We start from the raw sequence: 26,244 nt of genomic DNA, 5'->3' as shown, positions 1-26,244 counted from the left end.
CTTAGTTTGAACACAACGCATCATTCCTTCCAATACATTCCACCTTTTCTGTTTTTTCAACGAGGTATATCAACAGTTTCAATTTTAAGATATCCCTGACAAAGATGTCTCCTCACTTGGTATCAGAAGCAGCACATGGTGACATGAACCAGTGACTTAGCAACCCAGGCACAATCTATCCTTCAAATGCCTCATTTTGACAATACTGGGACCCAACCAACCAAGGTCACCACAGGCCCTACTTTGTGGTCCGTCACCTTCAACTACAGGTGGCTGTCATAGTTAGCCATGCAACTTCTGATTCTAACCCAATCAAACCCAACTCTTTGAGACAGGCTAAGTATAAGATGACATGTATTTTTCCCATATTTTCTTGAGTGGCTCTTCCTTTCTGCATCTAAATGCAGGCTGCATCAGGGAAAGCCACCTCACCTGTTACAACTTGGCAGATGAAGCAGGTAGTAACAAACAGGGCCTTAACCTGCTGTCATTAAATGCTCAGGTAGGCAGATGCCTACTTCTGTGTAAAGTATATTTCATAACTGATTTTCAGAAGACAAAGATGAATTCTAGTCTATAAGAACCCCACGGAATGGAAAGGTAAGAAGTCAATAAAAGTTTATAAGTGTAAACAATGGTCTTCCATATTGATGATTATTCTCCAGAAATGGAAATTTCTGGACAGTGCAACAATCTTGTGATGTCTTCTTTGGCAGTAAACAGCAAGGATGTGGATGGAGAGTGGCATGGTCACTTTAGAAGGGCAAGGTACAGAGCTCGAGAGGACTTCAATTCCCTTTCCTGTTCCATGCAGAATATCAAGTCCCTGAGGCAAATTCTCGTGATTCTTGGACGAAGGAATTGTTTGGCGGCTGTCAGGCTGGATGGCCCAGAAGCGAGAAGGTTGTCTTTTAAGCCCTAAACAGAGTAAAAGGAAAAGCAGTTTAAAATAAAGAATTGTTCATAGACGAAAAGATGGTCAATTCCAGCATGTCAGAACCCTGGAGTCTCTAGGTTAGACACTAGAGACAGTGTCCGTGAGATGCAACCCTGTCCTCTAGCAGCCAGACTCGATGGCCACCACACCCATCTCAGGACCTCACTCATTCTTCCCTTCTAACCTGGACCACGGCAACAGCCACTGAAGTGAATTCTCCACTTTGCTGCATTCTTCCCTGTACACTGCAGCTACACTTTCCTCTTTAAAAGTCTTATACAAAACTTTTGGGAGTGATAGCTGTCTTTATTATTTTGATTGTGGCAATCAAAATGTACACTCTAAATGTATGCAGTCTCTAGTATGTCAATAATAAAAATAAGTACAAAAGCCCTCATGGCTCAGATCCCACCATACCACGGTTCCAAAATTTTCAGTAGTTCCCCACTGTCCAAGTCACTACTTGAGAACCTGTGAAATATTGAGAACTACGTTAAGCACGTTTCACTTATTAGCTTTTTTCTATCATGCATCACTGCAGCAAGTTACGAGTGCTGTTCCCATTTATCAAATGAGGAAACAATTTACAAAGGATACACAGTCTGTTCAAAGTCACATAGCAAAGTTGAGCTGAACTCAATTTCTCATGTGATCCAAGGTGAGTGCTCTTCATCACTACACTCCAGTACCCACCATGTCAGGCACAGATCTATCACCCTGGCTCCTCCACAGCCTCCCTTCCCATTGCTTCTTTATGAAGCATGTTAATTCCAGCTACACCGTTCCCATACCAGCAGGCAGAGATCAGTGAAGGGGCCATTCTAGGCCAACCAACTAATCTTTAAAGACCCATTCAAGTGATTCTACCACCAACTCGCCCAAGAAATTGATTGCGGCAATCGCCTTGTATTCTAGTAATCTGTATACACTTCCAGCACCACCACATACCCTCTAGACCATAGGCTTTCTGAGGACAGGGACTATGGTTTCTCTTTCCTCCAGGACTTAGCAGAGTACATAGAACAACACAGATTATTTGTAACATTTTCTAAATTGAATGTACTGGCTTAAAACAGACCAACCAATGAGTTCCAAATGTCATTTTAAAATGAATGAAACCCAATACTCCTATATTAAACAGTTTTCTAAATATCAACGCCTGTACTGTTTTTTAAAAAATTGAAAGAAGAAAAACAAAGAATTCTTAAAGAATAATTTTGTAAAAATGACATTCTTTATTCTTCTTTTAAAATTTATTTTTATTTTTACTTTTTTGAGTCAGAGTCTCACTCTGTCACCCTGGCTGGAGTGCAGTGGCACACTCACTGCCACTGCAGCCTCGACCTGCTGGGCTCAGGTGATCCTTCCAACTCAGCCTTCCAAGTAGCTGGAACCTACTTGGCGCCATCATGCTAAATCTATATATGTAGAAAAGTGCTTCTTACCAGAAGTTTGCCTGAAACCAGTAGTTCAGTGCTTTATGTGAACTTTTAAATTAAGTGGCTAGATGGACACTATGTCTGGGCAATTTTACGTCTATGTAAATACCCAGACGGAAATGCCACAGGTCCATCAAAAGACCTATTTTTTTGATTTACTGTAGAGACGAGGTTCACCAAGTTGCCCAGGCTGGTCTCGAACCTGTGGGCTCAGACAATCTTCTTGCCCCCGTGAGCCAAAGTGCTGGGATTACAGGCATAAGCCACCACACCCAGCATATTATTATTATTATTAACCATCCTTTGTTTCAAAAACTTCTTGGTAGAATTGACAACCTTCATTTATCCACTCAAAAGACACACAAGAAAAGATATTTACCTAAGATGGGAAGAAAATCCAGTTCTGTTACTGTCCTTTTATAACCATCACATTTTAATTACTCCCTCTATCTTTTTGGCTTTTTTATTTTAATGGGAATAAGAGAAATCCTTAAAGGTCTCCAAGATACCATGGTCAAAATCAGTCACACTTTTTTCTAAGCATGTTGATAGCATGGCTTGGGGATGGGGGCACTTTATCTGGTGATCAAATAAAATACTATCCAGCTTTTGAGGGACATGATATCACAATCATATTTTACACTCATTAGTTAAACATGTTCATTAGTACCCATGGAAAAAATTTTGGAAAAGCCCACATTTTAAAAGCGGGAAAAAAGATTGATCTTGGCCACACAATTGTTTGGCTACCCATCCCGGAGCCCAGGTTATAGCAGTACATTGCCAGCTTCTTGCTCCTCCTGCAGGGTTCATGGGAATGAATCCTGTACAGGGAATGAAATCTCTACAAGTGGAAGCCTCTGGAACTTTGGCTCAGCATGGTATGAAGCACTAACTAGTCACTCTTCCCTGCTTACATCATCACTGGGAGATGGTGTGACTCAGGTGTGATCTTAACTATGTAAAGTATTACCATCAAAATATCTCCGTGAGATTTTTGCAGAATGGGTGCAGTAACTCAGCTTGGAAAACTGAATAAAGTACATATTAGGAAGAAAGCCAGCAAAAAGTATAATTGGCAGTGAGTGGCAATTTTGCTGTTTATAGGAGTTACCTGTTTAAAACTACAATACATTTAACTAGAGGCACTTTCTTTAGCCATAAGCTAGATGTATTATGCCAAAGCTAAATCTATATAAGTAGAAAAATGCTTCTTACCAGAAGTTTGCCTGAAACCAGTAGTTCAGTGCTTTATGTGAACTTTTAAATTAAGTGGCTAGATGGACACTATGTCTGGGCAATTTTACGTCTATGTAAATACCCAGACAGAAATGCCACAGGTCCATCAAAAGACATGTTTAAGAATGACTACTACTCACAAGGGCCCTAAACTAGAGACAACCTCAATCTCTTAATAGAGTAGAAAAGATATACTGTCTAATATTCATACCATGAAATACTACATAGCAATAATGACTGTGCAGCACAAAAGTATATCACAAAAATATTAAATGAAAGGAAGCAGACACAAAGGAATACATACTATATGATTCTACCAAGCCTGAAAACAGTCTAGAAAAGTCAGGATAGTGAGTTCCCTTGGGGAAGATGAAAAGTCATCAGAAAAAGACCGAGGTTTTCTGGAGCTCCAGTGATGTTCCCTTCTTGTTCTAACTAGTGTCTACATGAGTGTATTCATGCTGTAAAAATGTGGTGAGCTTATGATTTGTGTACTTTTTGTATCGATGCAATATACTTCAATAAAAAAACCTGCTACCCAAAAAACCCTGTCTCAGTAGGAAATTAAAATGAAAGCAAAGGGGGAAAGGAAAGAAAATAAGGCAAAATTGTTAAATAGGAAAAAAAAAAAAAAAAAGAGAGAGAGAGAAAGAGACCTAATCATCTGAGTAAGGAACAAAGGGGTCACAGTTCATGTTTGTCATGTGACAAGCCTGAAGGATCCAGGGGAAAGAGCCATATTACAGCTGCCAGCACAGGGTTGAAAAGGAGGTCATTCCAACAGGATGCAGCAGAAGGCCTGAGGCAATGTTATAAATGAAACAAACCCCAAGGGACATTCAGTAACCCAACAGAAATGTCTTTCATAATTCACAACTTTACAAAGGTGATGGCATTCTCTTCCCCCAAATAGCGCCTGACTTAGAAAGTCAATCTTTTTTGAACCTGAATAAAAAATATACAGCATTTTTATTCCTGTGCTTATAATTTAGGAAAATCCACAATTCTAACTTGTCAGTTTCACAATGACCTAGCAGAATCAACATCTACCTCTCAATTATCCACAGACAAGAGAATGGAGAATGCACTGATAATTTATGGCCATAAAACCAAGCCTGTCTTTCCACCACCAGTTTTACTTTTCCTTTCCAACCAAGTCTTCTCTCCAAAGTTGACTAGAACTGATTTCTGGTCATACTACACTGTCAATGACAAAGACCACTAATGTAACTAAGGGCCTGAGCTTGTAAGATGAAAAAAGGCTCTTGTGACAATGTACGATGACTTGTAACAATGTACTGTTTATTTCTGAAATAGAGGGCTTTCCTTCTTGGTTTCCTACATGAGAATATTCCTCAGTTTGGATTCTTCACCTGGATGAAAAGAAAGTGAAATGGAAGATTAAAGAAACCTCGGCTGGGCTTGGTGGTTCAGCCTGTAATCCCAGCACTTTGGAAGGCTGAGGCAAGAGGACTACCTGAGCTTGGGAGTTCAAGACCAGTCTGGGAAACTTGATAAGACCTTGCCTCTACAGTAAATCACACACACAAAAATTATCCAGGCATGGTGGCGTGCATTTGTAGTTCCAGCTACTTGGAAGGCTGAGGCGGAAGGATTGCCTAAGTCCAGCAGGTTGAGGCTGTGGTGGTTGTGATCATGCCACTGCACTCCAGCCTGGGTGACAGAGTGAGACTCCAACTCCAAAAAAAAAAAAAGGAAAAGAAAAGAAAAGGAAAGAAGGAAAGAAGGAAAGAAAGAAAGAAAGAAAGAAAGAAAGAAAGAAAGAAAGAAAGAAAGAGAGAAAGAGAGAAAGAGAGAAAGAAAGAAAGAAACCTCACTTACCAGGTGCACAGCAGATGTCCTAGGAAGACTAATCAAACCTACATGTTAACATACTCTAAAACTGCCAGATCAATTATTTCAGTCTTTATTAATTTGTTAAATTATATCACTAAATAAATTTTCTCATTTTTATAATAAAATGTTTGAGGCATTCTATTGCTCTAATTAGAATACACTGAATATAGTCAGTTACCAATTCCAGAAAAATAACTTTTTAAGAATGAAACTAAGTAACCAAAAATAACCAACAATCCAAATTTGTATTCCCTCAACTTAATAGAGCAGGTGTTGTGAAGTAAAACCTTCAAAAGCTTTCCTACACATTTCCTTAGATACTCCTATACTAACTTAGAAGCAGAGACATCTTTATCAATCCAGTGGCTTCATGAATCCTGCTAAGGTTCTCAGTGACTTCATATGGGACTCTCCTCCCAAGAGCCACCATCCAAGGTAACTTGGCTTCATATGAGTCCATTCTCTGGTTCAATTCAAAATTGCTGGGTTACTGGGCACCTACTATGGACAAGGAACTGTGCTGGGCAGCATAAGATATACAGAACTGAGCAATGGTAAACGCTGGTTGTCTCCTTCATGAGCAATCTCAAACAAATTATTTTTCTGTGTCTTAGTTTCCTAATTTTCAAACTAGAGACAGAAACACCAATAATCTCATAAGGTTAGTTTGAAGATTAAATGAGAACAGTGCCTGGCATATGGTACAGTCTATAAATGTTGGCCCTATTATCATACTGAATGCACTAGTCAGTCGGAAGCATTGAAGGTTTATAGACAGGGAACACTGTAATATAGCTCCAGTCCCTCTTCCCCATCCCCTAGTTAAAACTAGTTCAACATTTCTGCCCATGTCCTATTCTCTCAAAGCTTCGCTAAATCATTGGTCAGCTAAGTTAGGGGACATAATTTGTGTGGCTACACTTATCTTGTGAGCCTTGAATGCCTAAACTAAAACAAGACTAAAGGGCATTTCAGACATGTGGCAGGAGGATGCAGGATAATTCACAGACAGGAAGTTTTTCTTATACCCTTCAAATCAAATAGTGGAGGAGCTTGATACTTTATAGCATCAACTAAACGTTATCAATACCATCTCTAGAAACTAAAAGTCACTCTCTTTCATTCAATTCCCTGAATCCTAAGGTTAAAAAAACCAAATGTGTCCCTGAATCTCAACAGTTAACCAAGCACAAAAACTGAGAAGTTTTAAATAGACAAATCCAGAGGCAAAAATTTGCTACATTTCTCAGACTCTATGCTATTTCCACAAAGTCCTAGACTCAGGCCACCACAGCAGCTCTTAAGAGATTACTCAAGTCTTTTGAACTTTGAAGAAACAAGGTCTAAACATGGAGAATAGGGGTTGGAATGAAGATCTACCTCCAGAACAAAACATGTGAACATCTTCTAAGTCTCAGAAGTAAGGATAAATAAAGGGCCCTGGATGCCTGACCCAGCGTAGCAAGAACACTGAAAAAATCTATATTCAAAAGGCCTGAGCTTCTAGGGACTGCAGGACCAAAGAATACTGAGCTTCAAGACAGACTGCCCTCTGCTGGTCAACAAACAGAATTTCTGAAGCGACACATCTCTCACTGTAATCACCTTCATTTTATTCCTTATAGAATACAGACAACACTGCATGTTAACTTCTGCCCTATTTTGTCACTTCTAAGTATACATGTTTCAACAATTTTTACAGAAGAAAATGGACTGATGTGACATGAAATCACTGGTTTTGAGTATAATTCTAGTTTTGTAATTATGAGAGCTATACAGATAATATACTGTTCTATGCTAACTCTAACAGAATGCTCTCTCAAACTCCAGACCCCATTGTTCAATTTCTTAATAAAGTCTCCAGCTGAGTGCATTATAAGTATCCCAAATTCACTATGTTTCAAATCATTATTCCTTCCCTCCTTTCTCTTTTTTATTATTTCAAGAATGTCTGTGCCAGGAAACCAGATGTCATCCTTAACCCTTTTTTCCTCTAGAGTTCATCCACCACTTATCAATTCTAACTCCTTAGTAGTTTCCAAGTCGTCTTATTTCTACACCTTTACTTGCATGATTTTCTGCCCAGATTAAACAATCTTCAATGAACCTCTCTCCTGTATGAATATTGCTAACACTACAGTGAGAATGATTCTTCTAAAATAAATAATCTATAATCCATTTTCCTGCTTAAAATGCTCCAGTGGCTAAAATTCTCCTGCAGAACCAAGTCTAAATATCCAAGCATGACATGTGGTCATCCATGACTATATAAAAGTTTCTCTAAGTCTTATCTCTCATCCCTTTCTTCCTGTCTCCAACTATTGAACATAGAATAGATTTTTTTTTTCTCTTTTATCCAGACAGTTATTGCATATGGCATACTCTCTTCCTGGAACTTCATTCTCCAGTCCATCTGTCCTACCCTCATGTCACATTACCTGAGTTACTCAGAATTCAACTCAGGTGCCATGTCTCTTTAATGCCTAGTAAGCATAAACATAACTCAGGTCTAGACTAGGTGCAACTTCTGTGCACTTTTGTAGTACTTTATATATTCCTCTACCATCATATATCTTCAGTGCCATACAAAACAGTGAAATGTTTTATATCATGACTTGAGAGTGGTGGTTACAATTAAAACCAACTATATGTATATGGGGGGGAGGGAGAGTTAATACATACAATATATATTATACCACAATCTGAAAAGCAAATGCAAAGTTCATTTGAGTTTTTTTACTTAAAATTATCTAGACTTCAGAGTCACTTCTTCCTCAAGACTTCCCTCAAAAGGACATGGTCACTCTTCTCCATGGTCTGGTGTACTTTGGTATAAAAGTTTGAGAAGTTTGTGATGATACAGTTCTATATTCACAAACATTATGATAGCTACAGAGAATGTAGACAAAGAAATGTTTACTCTAATAATTATGTGAAAAGTTGTTTACCTGGAAGATACTATAAGACCTTAGAGTATGGTAACACAATATTTATAAGGATTACTGAAATTGAAACACTTGAGAAATTTATTTATCAGTGTTTCTCAGTAGAGGTGTTACCAGAATCCTGGGTAACCTTAATTGGGTGGATTTGCTCTCTCTCTCACACCGTGCAATGTTTAGTATCACAGCCACCAAATGCTAGTAGCAAGTACCCCACCCCTCCTGATTCACTGTGTCACAACACTTCATACATTTCCAAATACCCCAGAGAAGTAGTAACTGTTTGTCTGCAGTTGAGAATAGTCTATAAGCTAATGGCCAAAAGTATATGTAAGCAGCATTAAAAAATCATTCAGTTACTAGACGTAATTCACTTTGCCATTTTATTTCCAAAACTGATAGTTTAACAATTAACTTTACTTACCTAGTCTCCAAGGACAAATGTACATGCTTTTATTTGCTATATGTAATATTAATTTGGGAAGATGACAAATAATTGATTTTGCTGAAATCCCTAACTATGGAAGCCAAATACAAAAGACTCAACAAACTAGGAATATAAAAGGGAAACGTCCTCAAACTTACAAGCAGTATCTATGAGAAAACCACAGTTAACAGCATACTTAATGGTGAAAGACTGGACTCTTTCTCCCTAAATTCAAAAATAAAAAAGGATGTCTAATTCTACCATTTTATCCAACTTGTACTGGAAGTTCTAGCCAAGACAATTAGGAAAGAAAATGAAATAACAATTTTCAGAAAGGAAAGAAGTAAAACTGCCACTATGTTCAGATGACATAATCGTGTATATAGAAAATCCTAAGGAATTCACACACACAAAAACTATTAGAGCTAACAAAAAAATTCAGCAAGGTTGCAGAATAAAAGATCAATACATAAAAATAAGTTGTATTTCTACACACTGGCAATGCACAATCCAAAAACAAAATTAAGAAACCAATGCTGTTTACTATAGCATTAAAATGAAAAACATACTTAGGAATAAATTTAACAAAAGTAGTGCAAGACTTGTACTCTGAAAACTACAAAACATTGTTGAAATAAATTGAAGAATGTTGATGAAAAAAATATTTTCATCAATTAGAATATTTAATACTGCCAAGATGGAAATACTACTCAATTTTGTCTATTCAATGCAATTTCAATCAAAATATCAGCTGCCTTTTGGCTGAAATTAACAAGCTGATCCTATAATATATATAAAAATGTAAGGGACAGATAATAGTCAAAATGATCTTGAAAACAAAGAACCAAGTTTGAAGAGGCACACTTCCAATTTCAAAACTCACCACAATGCTATAGTAATCAATACACTGTGTGACTGGCTTAAGGACAAATATATAAGTTGACAGGATAGAATTAAGAGCCTAAAATAAACCCATACATCTACTATAAATTGAGTTTGGAAAATAATGTTAAGACCATTCGATGAGGAACGAATACCTTTTTCAAAAAGTGATGCCGGGACAAGTGGCTCTATACATACAAAAGAGTGAATTTGGAGGCTAGGCTTGGTGGCTCAGGCTGTAATCCCAGCACTTTGGGAGGCTGAGGCGAATGGATTGCCTGAGCCCACAGGTTCAAGATCAGCCCGGGCAACTCGGTGAGACCTCGTCTCTAGATAAATTTTTTAAAAAAATTAGCCAGGTGTGGTAGTGTGCGCCTATAGTTCCAGCTATTTGGAAGGCTGGGGCGGAAGGATTGCAGGAGCCCAGCAGCTCAATGCTGGGATGGCTGTGAGTGTGCCACTGCACTCCAGCCTGGGCAAAAGAGTGAGACTCCAACTCAAAAAAAAAAAAAAAAGAAAAAGAAAAAGAGTGAATTTGGGTCCCTAACTCACACCATATATAAAAATGAACTCAAAATGGACCAAAAATGTAAATCTAAAAGCTAAAACCATAAAACTCTTAGAAGAAAACACAAATATGAATTATTGTGGCACCACATTAAGTAATGGTTTCTTAGCTATGACGACTCACTTAAGTAACCAAAGACAAGATAGATAAATTGGATTTATTCGTAAAGTAGATGTAACATGGTCAATAAACTCATGAAAAGATGCGCAACATAACCATCAGGGAAATGCAAAGCAAAGCCTACCTCATACACACTAGAATGGCTGTATTTATTTATTTTTTAAAGATAATAGCAAGTGTTGGCAAGGATGTTGAGAAAATGGAACCCTTATGTGCTGCGTGTGGAAAAGTAATAATGATGAAGTTCTGTGGAAAGCAGTTTGGCAGTTCCTCAAAATGTCAAACATAGAGTTAGCATATGACCCAGACATACCACTCTTAGGAATATACCCAAGAGAAATGGAAATACATGTCTACATAAGAATCTGTACATGAATATTCATAGTAGCATTACTCATAACAGCTGAAAAGTATAAACAACCAAATGTTCATCAGTTGATGAATGAATAAACAAAATATATAATACAATGGAATATTATTCAACCAAAATCAGAAATAACATGCTACAACATAGATTATGAAATATTCTGCTAAGTAAAAGAAGCAGACACAAAAGACCACATATTATATGACTCCATTTATACAAATGCCTAGAATAGGTGAATCCTTAGAGACACAAAGTAGATTTAGTGGTTGCAGGGGCTGAAAGGAGGGCCCGCTAATGGCTAAAGAAGCTTGGGCTATTTCTTTGTGGGGCGATTAAATCCTTTCTAGGATTAGAGAGTAGTGATGACTGCACAGTCGTGTGAACGAGCATGACTGAGTTGTACAATTTAAAACAGTGAATTTATTGTATGTAAATTATATCTCAACAAAAAATTGGCACATACTTTTAAGTCTAAATAAACGAGTTCAAATCAACACTTCAAAATCAATATATGTTTACTCTTCCCTTCAATACTCCATGGGATTCTTGAGAAAGATGCATAAATAGAAATTCAATAATGTACACTACATACCATTAGAAGGTATTCCTTAAGGCAGTTAGTTTTCCACATAAACCTGGATTTTACTAGTAACATTAATAAAAACCTGAACATTTAATTTGGGCAAATTTCAGAGAAATTAGCCATAATTTAAACCACGGGAAAATAACAGAATTACCAACCACTTTTCCCATAAACACTAGTTTGTTGTTAATCAGCATTTATCCATCACTTTGGAAAACTCTCTAAGACCAGACTGATACTCATTATAGGTAATCCTAAATAACAGGTAATTCATGCTTTTCATAGTCACTAAAGTGTGTACCAAACAGCTGCGTTAAGAGGCTGAAAGAAACAGCTCCTGGGGCAACATTATGAAATAATGACAATATAACTGATCATGTAAGAACACTACAACTTAAGGAGAGTAATAGTAACAGTCATCTAAATTATAGCAGAAGCAGGCAGACAGACAGTGTTTCAAAAACTGCTTCCTAGGAGCCTGAAAACTCATAGCCTGAATACTTATCTTAAAGCTGGACAACCTAAAAAAGAAAAAAAAAAAACCAACTTTTCAGCGTAAGCTCATGATTCAGCTAATTATAATTAAAATGCTTTGAAGAAAAAAAATCACATAAAGTCTCAAATATTACATATAAAACACCATTAAAACACAATTTTCCCTGGGAAGAATAGTGACAAAAATACTCAATGAAGCAGTGGAATGTAATAATAAAAATACTTGTGGAAAAGACATAAGAATCTTAAAGATTCACAGATATGTGAGCTCAATGTTTTGCTAATAGTAAACTGCTAATTTCCAATTTAAACACAAATGATCAATGTGCATTATGGGCTCCAAGTACACCCCTAATCAAGGTTAGTTTTAAGGCAGAAAAGGCCAGAGCAGCATAAGTCCAGTACTGCTGTGATAAAGAAAACTAACTTTTGGATTATTAAATTCTAAACAAGCTTCTCACCATTGTATCTAGTTCAATTGGGTGAATGAATGACTGAATGAATGAACAAGATGCCATTTCAACAAGTATATTATGACTCCTACATAAAGGACAGAAAGGAGAGCAACAATTCAAAAGGCTGAGAGATAGAAATGACATCAAAGATTTTTAAAAAAATAACACCCAGTATTGACAAGATGTTAATAAACAGACACCTTCATGTGCCATATGAATGTAAATTAGTTCAATTTGGGAAGTAATTGTTAATAACTTTTAAAAATTTAATAATAAACATCTCATTTGACCTTGCAATTCTTCTGTGGAATTTTAAAAACCATGAATCAAAAGATTTAGTTAAGCCGGGCTCGGTGGCTCAGCCTGTAATCCTGCACCTTTGGGAGGCTGAGGTGAGTGAATTGCCTGAGCCCGCAGGTTCGAGACCAGCCTGGGCAGTGAGACCTCATCTCTACAATAAATCAAAAAATCAGCCGGGCGTGGTAGCGCATGCCTGTAATTCCAGCTACTTGGAAGGCTGAGGTGGAAGGATCGCCAGAGCCCAGCTGGTCGAGGCTGCGGTGGCTGGGAGCAGCCACTGCACTCCAGTCTGGGCGACAGAGTGAGACTCCAACTCAAAAAAAAAAAAAAAAAAAAAAAAAGACTTAGTTACAAATAGGCTCACACACCATTATACTGAAAACTAAAACATGCCCAACAAAAGAGATGAGTAACTTCTGTCAGTTAAATGTGTCATTCATGACAGGGACAACATACAGATTATATTGTTCGGTAAAAAAGCAGGTTACCAAAAATATTATTACCTATTATGGATACTATGAATTTTATAAAATGTTATAGGATGTAGATGACTTGTAATTCACATTAGAGAGGAAGGGAGGTAGCTAAAAGAGATCACCAATCTAAGGAGTTAAAACCTGGGAAGAATCGACAGAGGTGGAGTCACTAGAAATTAACTAGTAAGAGAAAGTAGACAGAAGGGATTCCAGACACTAAATGCAAGAGGAGGGGCGGGCTCTGCAGCTCCTGAATAGGGAAATAGGGAGAGCAAGTTTCATGGAAAGGGGCACAACCCCCATTTCAGGTCAAATAAGGTTCGTGTTGCTTTTAAAATTCAAATACAGGCCGGCTTGGTGGCTCAGCCTGCAATCCCAGCACTTTGGGAGGCCGAGGCGAGTGGATTGCCTGAGCCTGAGGGTTCAAGACCAGCCTGGGCAACTTGGCAAGATCTCCTCTCTACAATAAATAAAAAATTAGTCGGGTGTGGTAGCTGAAGTTCCAGCTACTTGGAAGGCCGAAGCAGAAGGATCGCCTGAGCCCAGCAGGTTGACGCTGGAGTGGCCGTGAATGTGCTACTGCACTCCAGCCTGGGCGACAGCGTGGGACTCCAACTCAAATATAAAATAAAATTCAAATATGCTTATCTCTTTGTAAGGAAGAGGGTGATACAAGATGACTTTTACCTTGGAAAGAGTATCTCATGCTCCAAACCACCGAAGCCCTAGAAAGTTCACCAAGAGACAGGCCTCCAAATTTGTGTGAGACTTATTGCTCACCCTTTGGCATGCATGCACCTTACCATACTGTCAGGAGGAGCTTTTACTACTTGCTCACTAGATCAATCAGCAAGGTATCAATATATAATGGATCAGCAACGTGTGTGGAAGGGAGAGGCTATCTAGGTCCTTGAATAAGGCTTGATGTGACATAAGGGTTGATGTAATGTAGCCCTGAGGGAAGTTAGTAGAGATGTGATGCAGGTCTTTCCAGTCTGAAGCCAACTGATTCTGACGGTCTTTACTAATAGGTATACAGAAGCTTATGCCAGATCAGTATCTGTATATCAAAAACTAGGGGTTGCACTGATTTGCTCCAGCAACAAAACCACTTCTGGAACAACAACAACTGCAGTTGAAAACACTATCTGATTAATTTCATGATAATCTAGTCATTCTCCAAGATTCACCTGTCTTCTTCAAAGCCAAACAGGCAAGTTGATTTGGAATGTGGTAAGAATCACCACTCCTGCATTTTCAAGTCCTTTGCAATTCCTGCAGGAGACAGTTAACTATTTTGGTAGGTAGACACCATTCTAGGGGCTTCCACTTGACTTTCTCTCACTTCCAGAGGTCAGGGAGCTAATAGAATTCTGAATGCAGGAATGCACTGAATTCCTACACTGGAATTCTGTTGGTTGCTGAGTATGTCTATTACAATTATGCATTCTAGGAATATGCAAATAACCATAGTGTTGGTTCGGGATACTTTGTGAGGTAGATCTAAGCCAAAACATCATTAACTAATAGAAAACAGTGGTGTTTTCATTCTCCTAGAATTTCTGTAGGTTGAGACCAGTGTTCGCCAGTGCCTAAAGAGTCTAATTCTTTCCCCCTTCCCCAATGCACAGTCACTCTGGTAAATGGCTGCAGGCCCTTTAAGGAAAGGTTAGAAAGACATTCACAATAGAATTTCTGGCTCTGTGGCAGGGTCTTTCCTAAAAGAGACCTGGCTTTTCCTTCATTCAAATTCTTGGGGTCTGTGAACTAGCTTAAATCTGTGGACTTGCTAAAGTGCTATAATTCTTTATTAAAGTTGTCTAAATTATACATCTGTTCACAAGACTTAGAGCCTTTTTGTCTGTATAAATTAAGGAGAACTTGAAAAGTTACTCATTTATTTCGGTTCTAGGCATACCATGATCAGTGAGTCATACCAAAAATGTTAGGTCAGACTGTTCTGATTACTGCATTGGCTTTGCTGGTCATTAAAGTAACCACATCAGGCCAGGTGCAGTGGCTCATGACTGTAATCCCAGCACCTTGGGAGGCTGAGGTGAGAGGACTGCCTGAGTCCAGAGGTTGGAGACCAGCCTAGGCAACTTGGCGAGACCTCATCTCTACAATAAATCAAAAAATTAGCCAGGCATGCTGGTGTGTGCCTGTGGTTCCAGCTATTTGGAAGCCTGAAGCAGAAGGATCACCTACGTTTAGCAGGTTGAGGCTGCAGTGGCCATGAGTGCACCACTGCACTCCAGCCTGGGTGACCAAGTAAGACTCATACTCAAAAATAAATAGATAGATAGACAGATAGATAGATAAAGTAACCATATCTATCTTGTCTTTAGCAATTAAGTGCCACTACTTGCCTCTGCCACCTAGGATTCTATCATTTCCAATGAATTCCCAAAACCTAGTTTGATAGCAGCAGTTTCCCTGTCATTACTGGCTTACAGCAAACAGCCAACTCTTCAAGGGTTGTGGACCCACATGTGTGATTGAGTCCTATATGATGAAACCACCCCATTATCCCAATCTCTGTAAGCTTTGGACACAAATAGGTATAATACACAAATAAAGTTCTAGCATCTATCTCAATTTCATTTCGTTTAGGCCACCTTCTGTTCTAGCTTTCAGTCAACCAACTAAATAAACAACTGGAGTCACTTCTAGCCCTCTGACCTAATACCTTCTATCTGGAATCTCTGCTTAGTGAGTTCATATGAATAGCTTCAGCCTGACCCAACTTTATAATCTTTCTACTCTGAACCCACGCCCTTAGGATTCATTCCTATACCATTCCCAGGTAATTGCACTCCATTTGGTGTGTATCACATATCCTCATCGGTCACACTTAGAACCTCATCCTCTGAGGCTGCTGGAATCTGAGTCAAAGTATAGGTATAGAAGCAAAGAGAAGGGGTGAGGGGATGTTCTGAGGAAGATCAGTCGTCAGGACAATCAGCAGGAGGACTCACAAAGGTGACTCAGTAGAAACAGAATGGAGGAGTAAAGACACCCAGTTTCACTGGAATCTGTTCATATTCCCCACCCCCATTTTCAGCTTTCCAATCTTTCTCAATAAATGTTGTTAACTTTAACACAAGAGACTGCACAAGGCTGGAAGTTCAATTAGCATTGTTATCCAACCACCTGCAGAATTAAACATTGGGTTTGGTTTCCAGAAATCTCTGCCATTGACTTCAAAAGATAAGAATTTATTTTAGGACAGCCACAGATGTTTTCACTCTCTTATGTGGATTCTGAATTCGGAATTTAGTCTTTGCCTTCCTTCAAGTTCTCCTGCGTATTATGAAGGGACTTACCCATCCCATTATTTTTATTTAAACTAAAATATTCTGTGAGAGTAAATACTTTTGTCTCCCAAAGCTTGGCATTCTAAGGGCACTTGACTTCTAGTGTCTACAAGTGGCAGTTAAAGTAACTGCTTTGCCATTGCATGCCATGAACCACTGATGTCCCCTTTACCACAAAAAACAGGGTCAATATTGCTATTAATCTAATTAGATTAGAAAACCACTCCTAGAAAACCCTGAACTAAACTAATTCAAGAACTCATCCTTTAAGGTTTCATTCCTATGAAGCAACTTATGGTACAAAGTCCTGTATCAGTGTCTGGTCAGAGAATACTGGAAGTGATACAAATTCTGGCACTACAGGGGTTTGGTCATAAGTAAATGTGAGCCTAGTTAAACAGTTTATCTTCAGCTATTGACTCTGCACCTGCTGGGTCTGGCCCAGGCAGGGGTCAGAGAAGCCCAAGAGAAGAGCCCAGCTGCTGTCTCATGCCAACAACGTCTATGAGCTGCAATAGCATCCAATGTCCCCATCACAACCTTTAAGTACAAGAAGAATATGGCTGCACTTTTACTTCTACCTCTCAAAGTCAAAATGCCTTATGGCCCATGCTAACCAGGAACTAAGGAAAAAAGAGATTCTGGGAAGCACAGTTCCAGCTTAGCTAATTAGAAATCCAGCATACATAATAGAAATCCACCATACCACCTTTGTCTTAGAAAACAAAACAAAAAACAACTTTCTGGGAGCTGACCTGAGTTTTAACTTCTAACACTTCCATCACTGCTTATTTCTGTCATTATACTTTCAATTTCCAAGGGGTGTTTCATTTTTTCCCACTTGTTTTTTAATGATTTGAGGTCTTACTCAGTGGCATAAACAGCTTCCAACTCCTGAGCTCAGGCAATTATTCCTCAGCCTCCTGCGTAGCTGAGACTACAGTTACGTGCCACCATGCCCAGGCAATTTTTGTTTTGTTTTGTTTTTTGTGGAAGTAAGGTCTCCCTATGTTGCCTAGGCATGTTATCAAACTCCTGAGCTCAAGTCATCCTCACTCCTCAGCCTCCCAAAGTGCTTACAGGTTTGAGCACCTGGCCCCCAGTTGTTTTCTTAAATAGCTTTCTACCCTTGTTTGATTGTATAATGGTTGTGATATTCACTGTTTCTTTTCTTTTCCTTTTGTCATTTCCCTCTGCCCAATGTCTTTTCTTCCATATTCCCCGTTCTATCTTTCATATAAGAGACTTTGCTCAAATATCTGGCGACCCTTGCCAATTTATTCATATTGAAAAGTAAGGCAGCAGGCTGGGCGTGGTGGCTCAGCCTGTAATCCTAGCACTTTGGGAGACCAAGGTGAGAGGACTGCCTGAGCCTGGGAGCTCGAGACCAGACTGAGCAATTTGGTGAGGCCTCATCTCTACAATAAATCACACACACACACACACACACACACACACACACACACACACTGCCAGCCATGGTGGCATGCATCTATAGTTCCAGCTACTTGGAAGGCTGAGGTGGAAGGACTGCCTGAGCTCAGTGGATCAAGGCTGTGGTGGCTGTGATTGTGCCACTGCATTCCAGCCTGGGTGACAAGAATCCGAATCAGTTTCAACTCAAATACTACTGAATAATTTACTGTTGTTTGTTTCTTTCTCCTTGTGAATATATATTGTTTTCAGTCTTTTAATGTCATTTAAGGGGAAATGAGAAGAAGGAAAAAAGATGAGCTAATAATGTGCAATCTAACATTTTCACAGGAAGTCCCTCAAGATAGCTGACAAAGTCAACTTTTAAATCTCTGGAAAATTTTAAACGTTCAATTAAAATTTAGAATTATGTTTAGATAATTTATGAATAAGAGGCAGATCTGTTTATGAAAGTGTGAACAAAAGAAAAATGGAATTTCTCTGGTCACTTTGAGTAGGCTTAGTCAAGCGCATCTAGAGAGCAAGTCTGGCCCCTCTCCACCCTTGGAGAGTGAATACACTCTTTCTCTGACCTATTCCTCTGTGCAAATATTTGCTTTACCATGGTACCGATCTAACATTTTGGTGGCCCGTACGGGGAGCTCTTCTAAGGGGACCTCTGTTCCACTCTCCTTCCTTTTCCAACCTGAGCCTCTCTATTGACTGTGCTGGAACTTGTAGGCAACTGATAGTCTGGCTGGGGCTACTCTCCAGCAATCCAGAAGACCCTGAGGAAAGGTGTCAGATCGCCATCACCCGATCAAGTGAGAGACAGGAGTTTTTTTCCCTTTTTCAAGGAAAAGCAGACAAGCTCTAGTAATTCTCTGGCAACTGATAGCTTCTAGACAGGGCACTCCCTGGTGTAGCCTGAAGGCCAGAGGGTGAATGAGTTTGACTGCTTTGCCTGGAAGAGAGGAAGGTCCTTTCCTATCTCTCCTGGTCAGAGGTCCCTGATCCACTTAGGGAAATCCAGACCTATCTCTCCTTTTCTCTCTCACAGCTCTTTTCTGCCTGCAGCAACTTGTTCCAGCTGCATGTCCTTGTTATCATCAGCATCAACTGTTAAGTGTCCCCCAATCACATCCCTGCTTTTAGTCTCATAGTTCTGAAAAGAGATGCCAGGGAAGCTGTTGTTGAGTTTGGGAGCTCTTAGCCTCTGGATCTTGGAAAATCTTATAATGCCAAGTCTCCTGGACACTGGGGACAATTTCTCTGTTGGAACAACACAGAGGATTCACTTCTCAAGGAGAGACTTCCTTGTTCCACACATGTGATTGAGGCAATCAGGGGAACGCCTGTCTTCCCTTGACTCCTAGCTTAAGCAGATTCCTTACCTGACTTGGGATGCCGACTAGGGTGAGAATGGGCTTTCTCTCACCCCAGGACTGTCTTCAGAATCTCTTCTCTCCTTCTCTAGGATTCCTCATAGAAAACGTCCACTCCATTGCTGCCAAGGACTCCCCCCTCCACTGGAATGCTTTCTAAAAAAATCTCAAGACCTCTCATAAAAGAAGCCCATCTGTCCTAAAGTGTCTTAATTTTTTCCTCAGTACCAGCTAGGCGACTAGGAAGTATGGTCCAAGGATGGGTCTCTAGCCTCTAATACCCTCCTTTAGCTTAACATCTATTGCTGCTGTCGACACAAATGGTCCAAGGCTCCTTAAGTACAAGTTTTTCTTGAATTGGCATGCCACCCAGACCTTTGCTCTTCCTGTCACATGCTCCTTCTAATGCCTTCTTAAACTAATTTGTCTTTCTCTTGTTCATTCTTGGAAGACCCAGCTAACCAATCCCCACTCTTTCCCACCTTCAGCCTCCACCCTATCCAGCTCCACAAGACCTCCAACCAGCTGCCATCTGAAACCCTCTCCCTGGCTACCCAATAACATGCCAGTGGCAGCCACGGCAACTGCAGTGGAAACTGGGCCATGCACACTACTTCCTCCTACCCTCCCATTCCTTCACATGGCCATACCTGTTCTGGACACGCCTTTAAATCTCTAGACCCTGTTCACCAGCTTCTCCTTAATGAAGTGGCCAAGGTGGAAGGTCTTATTAGAGTTCATATTTCCTTTTTTTATGTTAGGTCTCTCTAAAATTGAATCTAAACTGGATCTTTCTCCACTAATCCTTCTAAGTTTACTAAAGAATTTGAATAACTCTCTCTTATGATTGTCCTGGAAGGATGTAAATGTTATTCTTAGTTCTACTACCTCTGCAGAGGAATGCAGAATTTTTACTAAAACCCGAGAGTATGCCAATGACATAAGTTGTAGACAGCCTACTGCCACTCTAATTTGCAAACCCAACTTGCAACACTTTAGAAACTAGGCAGTACAGAAAACTATTTTAAAAGTCCATACTTAAATCTTGCTTCCTAGAACCTTACCATGTGTAAGCCCCCATTTAAAAAAATTAGTGCTAGATAACACCATTTATTATGCAAGGCTCGCTGAAGGCTTTTTGGAAACAGGAAGTTGGGTCACCTTACTGAAGCTGACTAGCTCCCCCTGCAGGACAGGTGAAGCTTTAAGTGCCAAGTACTCCCTGTGTGGCACAATGGAGTATGGAACTCGCCATTCCCACCTGATTGTCTGCACCTCACAATTATTTTTCCAAAAACCTTGTGCCAACCTCTGGCACCTCCTAGACTGCAATTTAGTGATTTATGAAGGGTCTTATCAAATCTGCCTGTTCACAACTGGAAATGAATGGAGATATTATTTCACATCCACGTGGTCTGTCTACCCTAAAAGAATTTTATATCAGATCATTTCAAATGGAGAAATGGTCAAAAGTTTCACATATACAGGCATCTTTTAGATTTATTTCATTACTTTGAAACAATATCATATTCTATGAGGTATCAGATGCCCAACTCCAAAGGCTAGGCTTGGAGCTATAGGTACCAAGCTACCAATCACAGATAACTTTTCAGGTTTCTTTTTATTTTGTTTTTAAACAAACCAAGACGTTGAAAAAACAAAAAGGTACCAACATGGAGGACAGCAGGACCAGAGGACCAAAAACAGGCATCCCAATTGGCAATCGTCAGTAGTGACAGAACTTCAGCTGCTTGACTGAAACCTCGTAAGAACAAATCTGCTAAAGGGAATGGTTTTTGTTGCTAAGGGTGCAATCAGTGAAGAGCACTTGAAGCACTTGAAGTAGTTGCCCCAAAGAAGCCTGGACCTAAAGAGTCTTGTCCATAGTGCAGGGTAGAGGGTCACTGGGGAGCAGGTGTACCTTTTTCTGGCAGGAAGGGAAAACACCTGGCTCAGGGTATGGTGGCCACTGAGGAGGTCTGAAAATCTGCTAAAGTGCATGGCACCAGCTCACCGTCACCTCAACGACTCTCAGGTGAATATTAGAGTACTGGAAATTAATTTCTTAACACAGGTGCCAGTTATTTGGTCCTGGCCATCCATGCTGGGATCACATAGTCTTGGGTTAATCAGAAGTTACTGAAAGGTTGATTAACGATCAAGTTTGCTAAAAAATTTTAGTTATTTCTAAGAATTAGCCATTAATATCAATCACGCTAATGTTAGGCCAAAATACTATTATGTCAAAATAACTTTTCTTAAAGCACTCATCTGCCCTATGGGGAAAAAATGTAAAAGGTTTTTATTTATGTTTTTTTTGAGTTGGAGTCTCACTCTGTCACCCAGACTGGAGTGCAGTGGCCGTTCCTGGCCACCGCAGCCTCAACCTGCTGGGCTCCGGCGATCCTTCCGCCTCAGCTTTCCAAGTAGTTGGAACTATAGGCACACGCTACCACACCTGGCTAATTTTTTGATTTATTGTAGAGATGAGGTCTCGCCAAGTTGCCCAGGTGGGTCTCGAACCCACAGGCTCAGGCAATCCACTCACCTCAGCCTCCCAATGCGCGGGATTACAGGCTGAACCACTGAGCCTGGCCTGTTTACCTTTTAAGTAAACTACAGAAAGGGGAGGGAGGAAGAGAAAAACTTAGTTAGCTCCCTGTTGTATTTGTTGTTTTTTGTAGTTTAAGATTAAATCACTTCTATCAAACACCAACGTTTTACTTTTTAAAATCTTTCAATTATCACTTTAACTAAATGAGTAACTTTTACAATGGTCCGTAATCCTGTGTTGTAACATCATGCTTTTTAAACCGTTAACATTTCACAAAGTCTCCAACATAGAAGTTTTAGGGTCTCAATTCAGTCTTTTTGGAGGGGAGGAGAAAACAGAAAGTGCCTTCAGTTTCCAGGGACAGCACCTCACCCAAACCTTTCTCTTAAACTGTCTCCATGGCTGGGATCAGTGGCTCAGTTTGTAATCCCAGCACTTTGGGAGCAGAAGCGAATGGATTGCCTGAGCCCGCAGGTTCGAGACCCACCTGGACAACTTGGTGAGACCTCATCCCTACAATAAATTAAAAAAAAATTAGCCGGGCATGGTAGCGTGTGCCTGTAGTTCTGGCTACTTGGAAGGCTGAGGCGGAAGGATTACCAGAGCCCAGCAAGTCGAGGCTGCAGTGGCCGGGAGTGTGCCACTGCACTCTAGTCTGGGCAACAGAGTAAGACTCCAAAAAATAAAAAAAATAAGACCAAAACTGTCTCCACAATGACTCAGGCTGGTGAACAGTGCCTGCTGATTAGGTGAATTATTTTGTAAACAACATCTATTGTAAAACCTAAGAACGATACCTGAGATTTCATTCAAACTTTGCCTACCCAGGTCTCAGTCACCCACAGCGGTTTATAATCAGCTACAGGACTGACAAAAGCTCTTCAGTGCCAAATGAGAGTAACTGCATAAACTAAACTAATACAAACCAAATAATTTTATAACCTTTTTGTTTAAAGTATTGCTAATTATTTTTGTGTTTTTCAGAGTTAAAAGAAAATAAAACCTTTTTTTCTTGGAACTACTTGGTCTCACAAATAAGTAAAGTATGCTTTTATAATCTAAACTTGAAGCTTACATCTTTCTCTCTACCTAATTTTTCCAGAATTTAGGAGTTATTAATTTATAACAGCATGGTTATTTCAGTAAGAATCTACTTTCTTAACAAAATGTGATTGAAAATATTGATTGAGCCGGGCTCGGTGGCTCAGCCTGTAATCCCGCGCCTTTGGGAGGCTGAGGTGACCGGATTGCCTGAGCCCGCGGGTTCGAGACCCACCAGGACAGCGAGACCGCATCTCTACAATAAATCAAAAAATCAGCCGGGCGTGGTAGCGCAGGCCTGTAATTCCGGCTACTTGGAAGGCTGAGGTGGAAGGATCGCCGGAGCCCAGCAGGTAGAGGCTGCAGTGGCCGGGAGTGGCCACTGCACTCCAGTCTGGACGACAGAGTGAGACCCCAACTCAAAAAAAAAAAAAAAGAAAAAAAGAAAAAAGAAAATACTGATTATTTTACCAAGGCTTTGACTGGAATAATGTTTCAGAACAAACTGCTTTGAGGAATTAAGATTAAGATCTATAAAGAGTCAGTAAAAAAAACTCTTGAACAGGCTGGCCTGTTCCATACAAGTCTATACAGCAAATCCTTGGCTAACTCAAAGGCTCCTAGAAAATCTAATCTAAAATTCCTTATGAAAGGAGTTCCAACAAAGCCAATTCAAAAGAGCCAATACGGCAAATAATTATTCTTGTTGTACTTCATGAAAATAAGTATAAAACTCATTTTACAAATAAATTGATCATACTATAATTTATCTTATAAAAATGGAGAACTGGAGAAAGAAAATTATGCTTTAAATATATAGTAACCCTTTTTAAATTATCTTGTTCATTATTATTTTTTACTATTTATTTATTTTTAAGTTTTTAAGCAAAGTTTATTTAGAAAGTAAATTAGAGAGAGAGAGAGGGAGAAAGATTCACCTCCCCAAGGTAAGGGAAGGGGCCAAAGCTAAGAAAACATGGCAGCCATAGCTCAAAGAGTCACATAGAGACAGCAGAGTTTAGCAACACAATGGCTATTTTTTACAATTTAATCTGCATCCTAAAGTCTTCCCTAACTACATGTCTCCAAACTATCGTTTCAAATTTTTCTTCAGACATTCCCAAAGTAGCTATATTTCCTTGTTAAAATCATTATCTTAATAGTTACCATATATTTTTTTCCTTTGCTCGAACTTATTTTCCTCAGCATTCCAACATTTACAGTATCCTCTGTGTTGTAAAACAAAAAACAGTCCTAATTTTCCTGACTCTTTCCCTTCTGGCGGGCAGAGTGGAATCTTAGATAATTTAGGTCCATACAGTCCCTGCGTATGAAGTAACCTGAGCCGGCAGGCAAAGGGTTACATTAGCCCTTTAGTTTACCTATCCAGCCCAAGGTATGCTTAGGAAAGCTTGTTTGCTTAACATTTACATAACATAACATAGTCATTATGGGACAACAAAAGCCAAACTTAACAAAGTTTTAAATATGAATGCTGCAAACACATACAGTGAATGTGGGGTAGACATTCATATACTAATTCTGGGAATTTATAAAATATCACGAACGTCTTATAGCAAGGCGGTTTTTGTAAAGGTCTCTGATTCTCCCAAGTCTACATAGCCACTGCAGGTAAATTAACACTGGGATAAAAACTGGTGATAAAGCCCACCTAGAGAGGAGCTGGTGCCTCAAAGTCTGCTTCGATCTCATAGGAATATCTGAAAGGGGCTTATTGCTTTATCATTTACATCCTGTTGTAAAAGCAGAAGTTAGCCTGGTAATTGGGGCTGACAATGCTTAACTCAAGAGTTCTAAATACAAACACTACTTAAGCCATTATACAATTGGTCACTATCCGGCAGCACCCGACATATGCCTAATTCTATGGGGTCTGAGGTAGGATTTAAAGTACTAAGATTTCATATGAGGTAGAATTTAAAGTACTAAGATTTCATAAAATACATGAGGTAGGAATACACAAAATATATAGTAAACATGAGGTAGGAATATACGAAATATAGTGAACTAAACACTACTTTTACAGCAAGTATTGTTTTTTAAGTTTCTTGGTTTCTTGGGTCTCTCAATAGCTCCTAAGTCTATTTTTGTCCTCTCACTCATAACTATCTATAAATCTCACACTCAACAACCCAAGATCTTGGACGACTCTAGATCCTCAACACTTCTATCTATTCTGAGAAAACAAAATATATCCAAATGAAAACTTTAACATTCCAGCTTTACAGGCCCTCACAACTACCATACTGTCTGCCTTGTGGAGGAGGAGGACTATCGGGAGAACTCTTACACCCAGGACTTCAAGTACAATCCCACCACAGAACCTGAAGAAACTTGGAGGCAAGCTGTGGGGACATACAAATATGAACTAAGGAGTTTGCTGGTACAACACAGAGCTGCCTGGATTTCTGAGCTGCCAAGCTCACTGGGGTAACTATTTACAAATACATTTTAACAGACATCCAAGCCTGAATGTGTTGTGACAGCAGCTATAATGGCCTTTATTATAGGATTATTAATTCTAACTGTATGCACTTTTGCATAGTGCTTTGTGTGCAGATGCTAAAAATACTCTAACAACTCCATTGGCTCCTGCCCCCTTATCCCCTTCTCTTACTTTAGGCAGGTAGTTCCTGCTGAACTACGCCCAAACTCCCTAACATGAAATAAGATTATTTCAAAACTACAAGAGGAGGGAATGAAAGGACAATATGGGGCTGGGCTCGGGGGCTCAGCCTCTAATCCCAGGACATCTGGAGGCCAAGGCAAATGGATTGTCTCAGCCCGCTGGTTCAAGACCAGCCCGGGCAACTTGGTAAAACCTCATCTCTACAATAAAATAAAATAAAATATTAGCTGGGCATGATAGCATGCGCCTGTAATTTTAGTTACTTGGAAGCTGAGGCAGAAGGATTGCTGGAGCCCAGCAGGTCGACGCTGGGGTGGACATGAGTGCAGCCTGGGCAACAGAGTGAGACTCCAACTAAAAACAAAAAAAAACCAAAAAAACATGGTGTTTCTCTGGTCACCTTGAGTAGGCTTCGTAGAGTGCATACAATAATCCTTTACCAGAAGAACAATCAGTTTTTCCCAGAATCCTGGGTGAGTCTCATTCTATTTGGTCAAGATTAATATCTCTGTTCCAAGAATCTGCCTACCTGCTATTGGCCCACCCTTTGTCTAAGTGTCCATGACTGACCCACCCATTCATCTGCTGTCAGAGATATGAGAAACAGACCACCACCCCATCACCAGGGTATCAGCTCCTATATTAACCCACCCAAGAATGCTTGTCTGCCCTCCTTATAAAGCAAAACTTTATAAATTCCCAGCTTCGCCGGGCTCGGTGGCTCAGCCTGTAATCCCACGCCTTTGGGAGGCTGAGGTGAGTGGATCGCCTGAGCCCGCGGGTTCGAGACCCGCCTG

The 26,244-nt window shown here is 39.8% G+C and overlaps 1 protein-coding gene across 1 annotated transcript in view; it reads right to left on the bottom strand.

Annotated features, from left to right (window-relative positions):
• Window positions 1-330: 330 nt before the first annotated feature.
• The window catches only part of TAF4B (TATA-box binding protein associated factor 4b), a 150,420-nt gene continuing 124,506 nt past the window's right edge, over window positions 331-26,244 (bottom strand). The window contains exon 16 of the mRNA XM_008066117.2: window positions 331-918. Within this exon, the coding sequence (XP_008064308.2) occupies window positions 751-918 (168 nt within the window). The 3' untranslated portion in view covers window positions 331-750. The remainder of the gene's footprint in view (window positions 919-26,244) is intronic.

This window comes from Carlito syrichta, unplaced genomic scaffold (assembly GCF_000164805.1).
Source record: "Carlito syrichta isolate Samal-C Ts95f unplaced genomic scaffold, Tarsius_syrichta-2.0.1 Scaffold308846, whole genome shotgun sequence".
NCBI lineage: Eukaryota > Metazoa > Chordata > Mammalia > Primates > Tarsiidae > Carlito > Carlito syrichta.
This window is presented reverse-complemented; position numbering and strand designations above follow the sequence as displayed.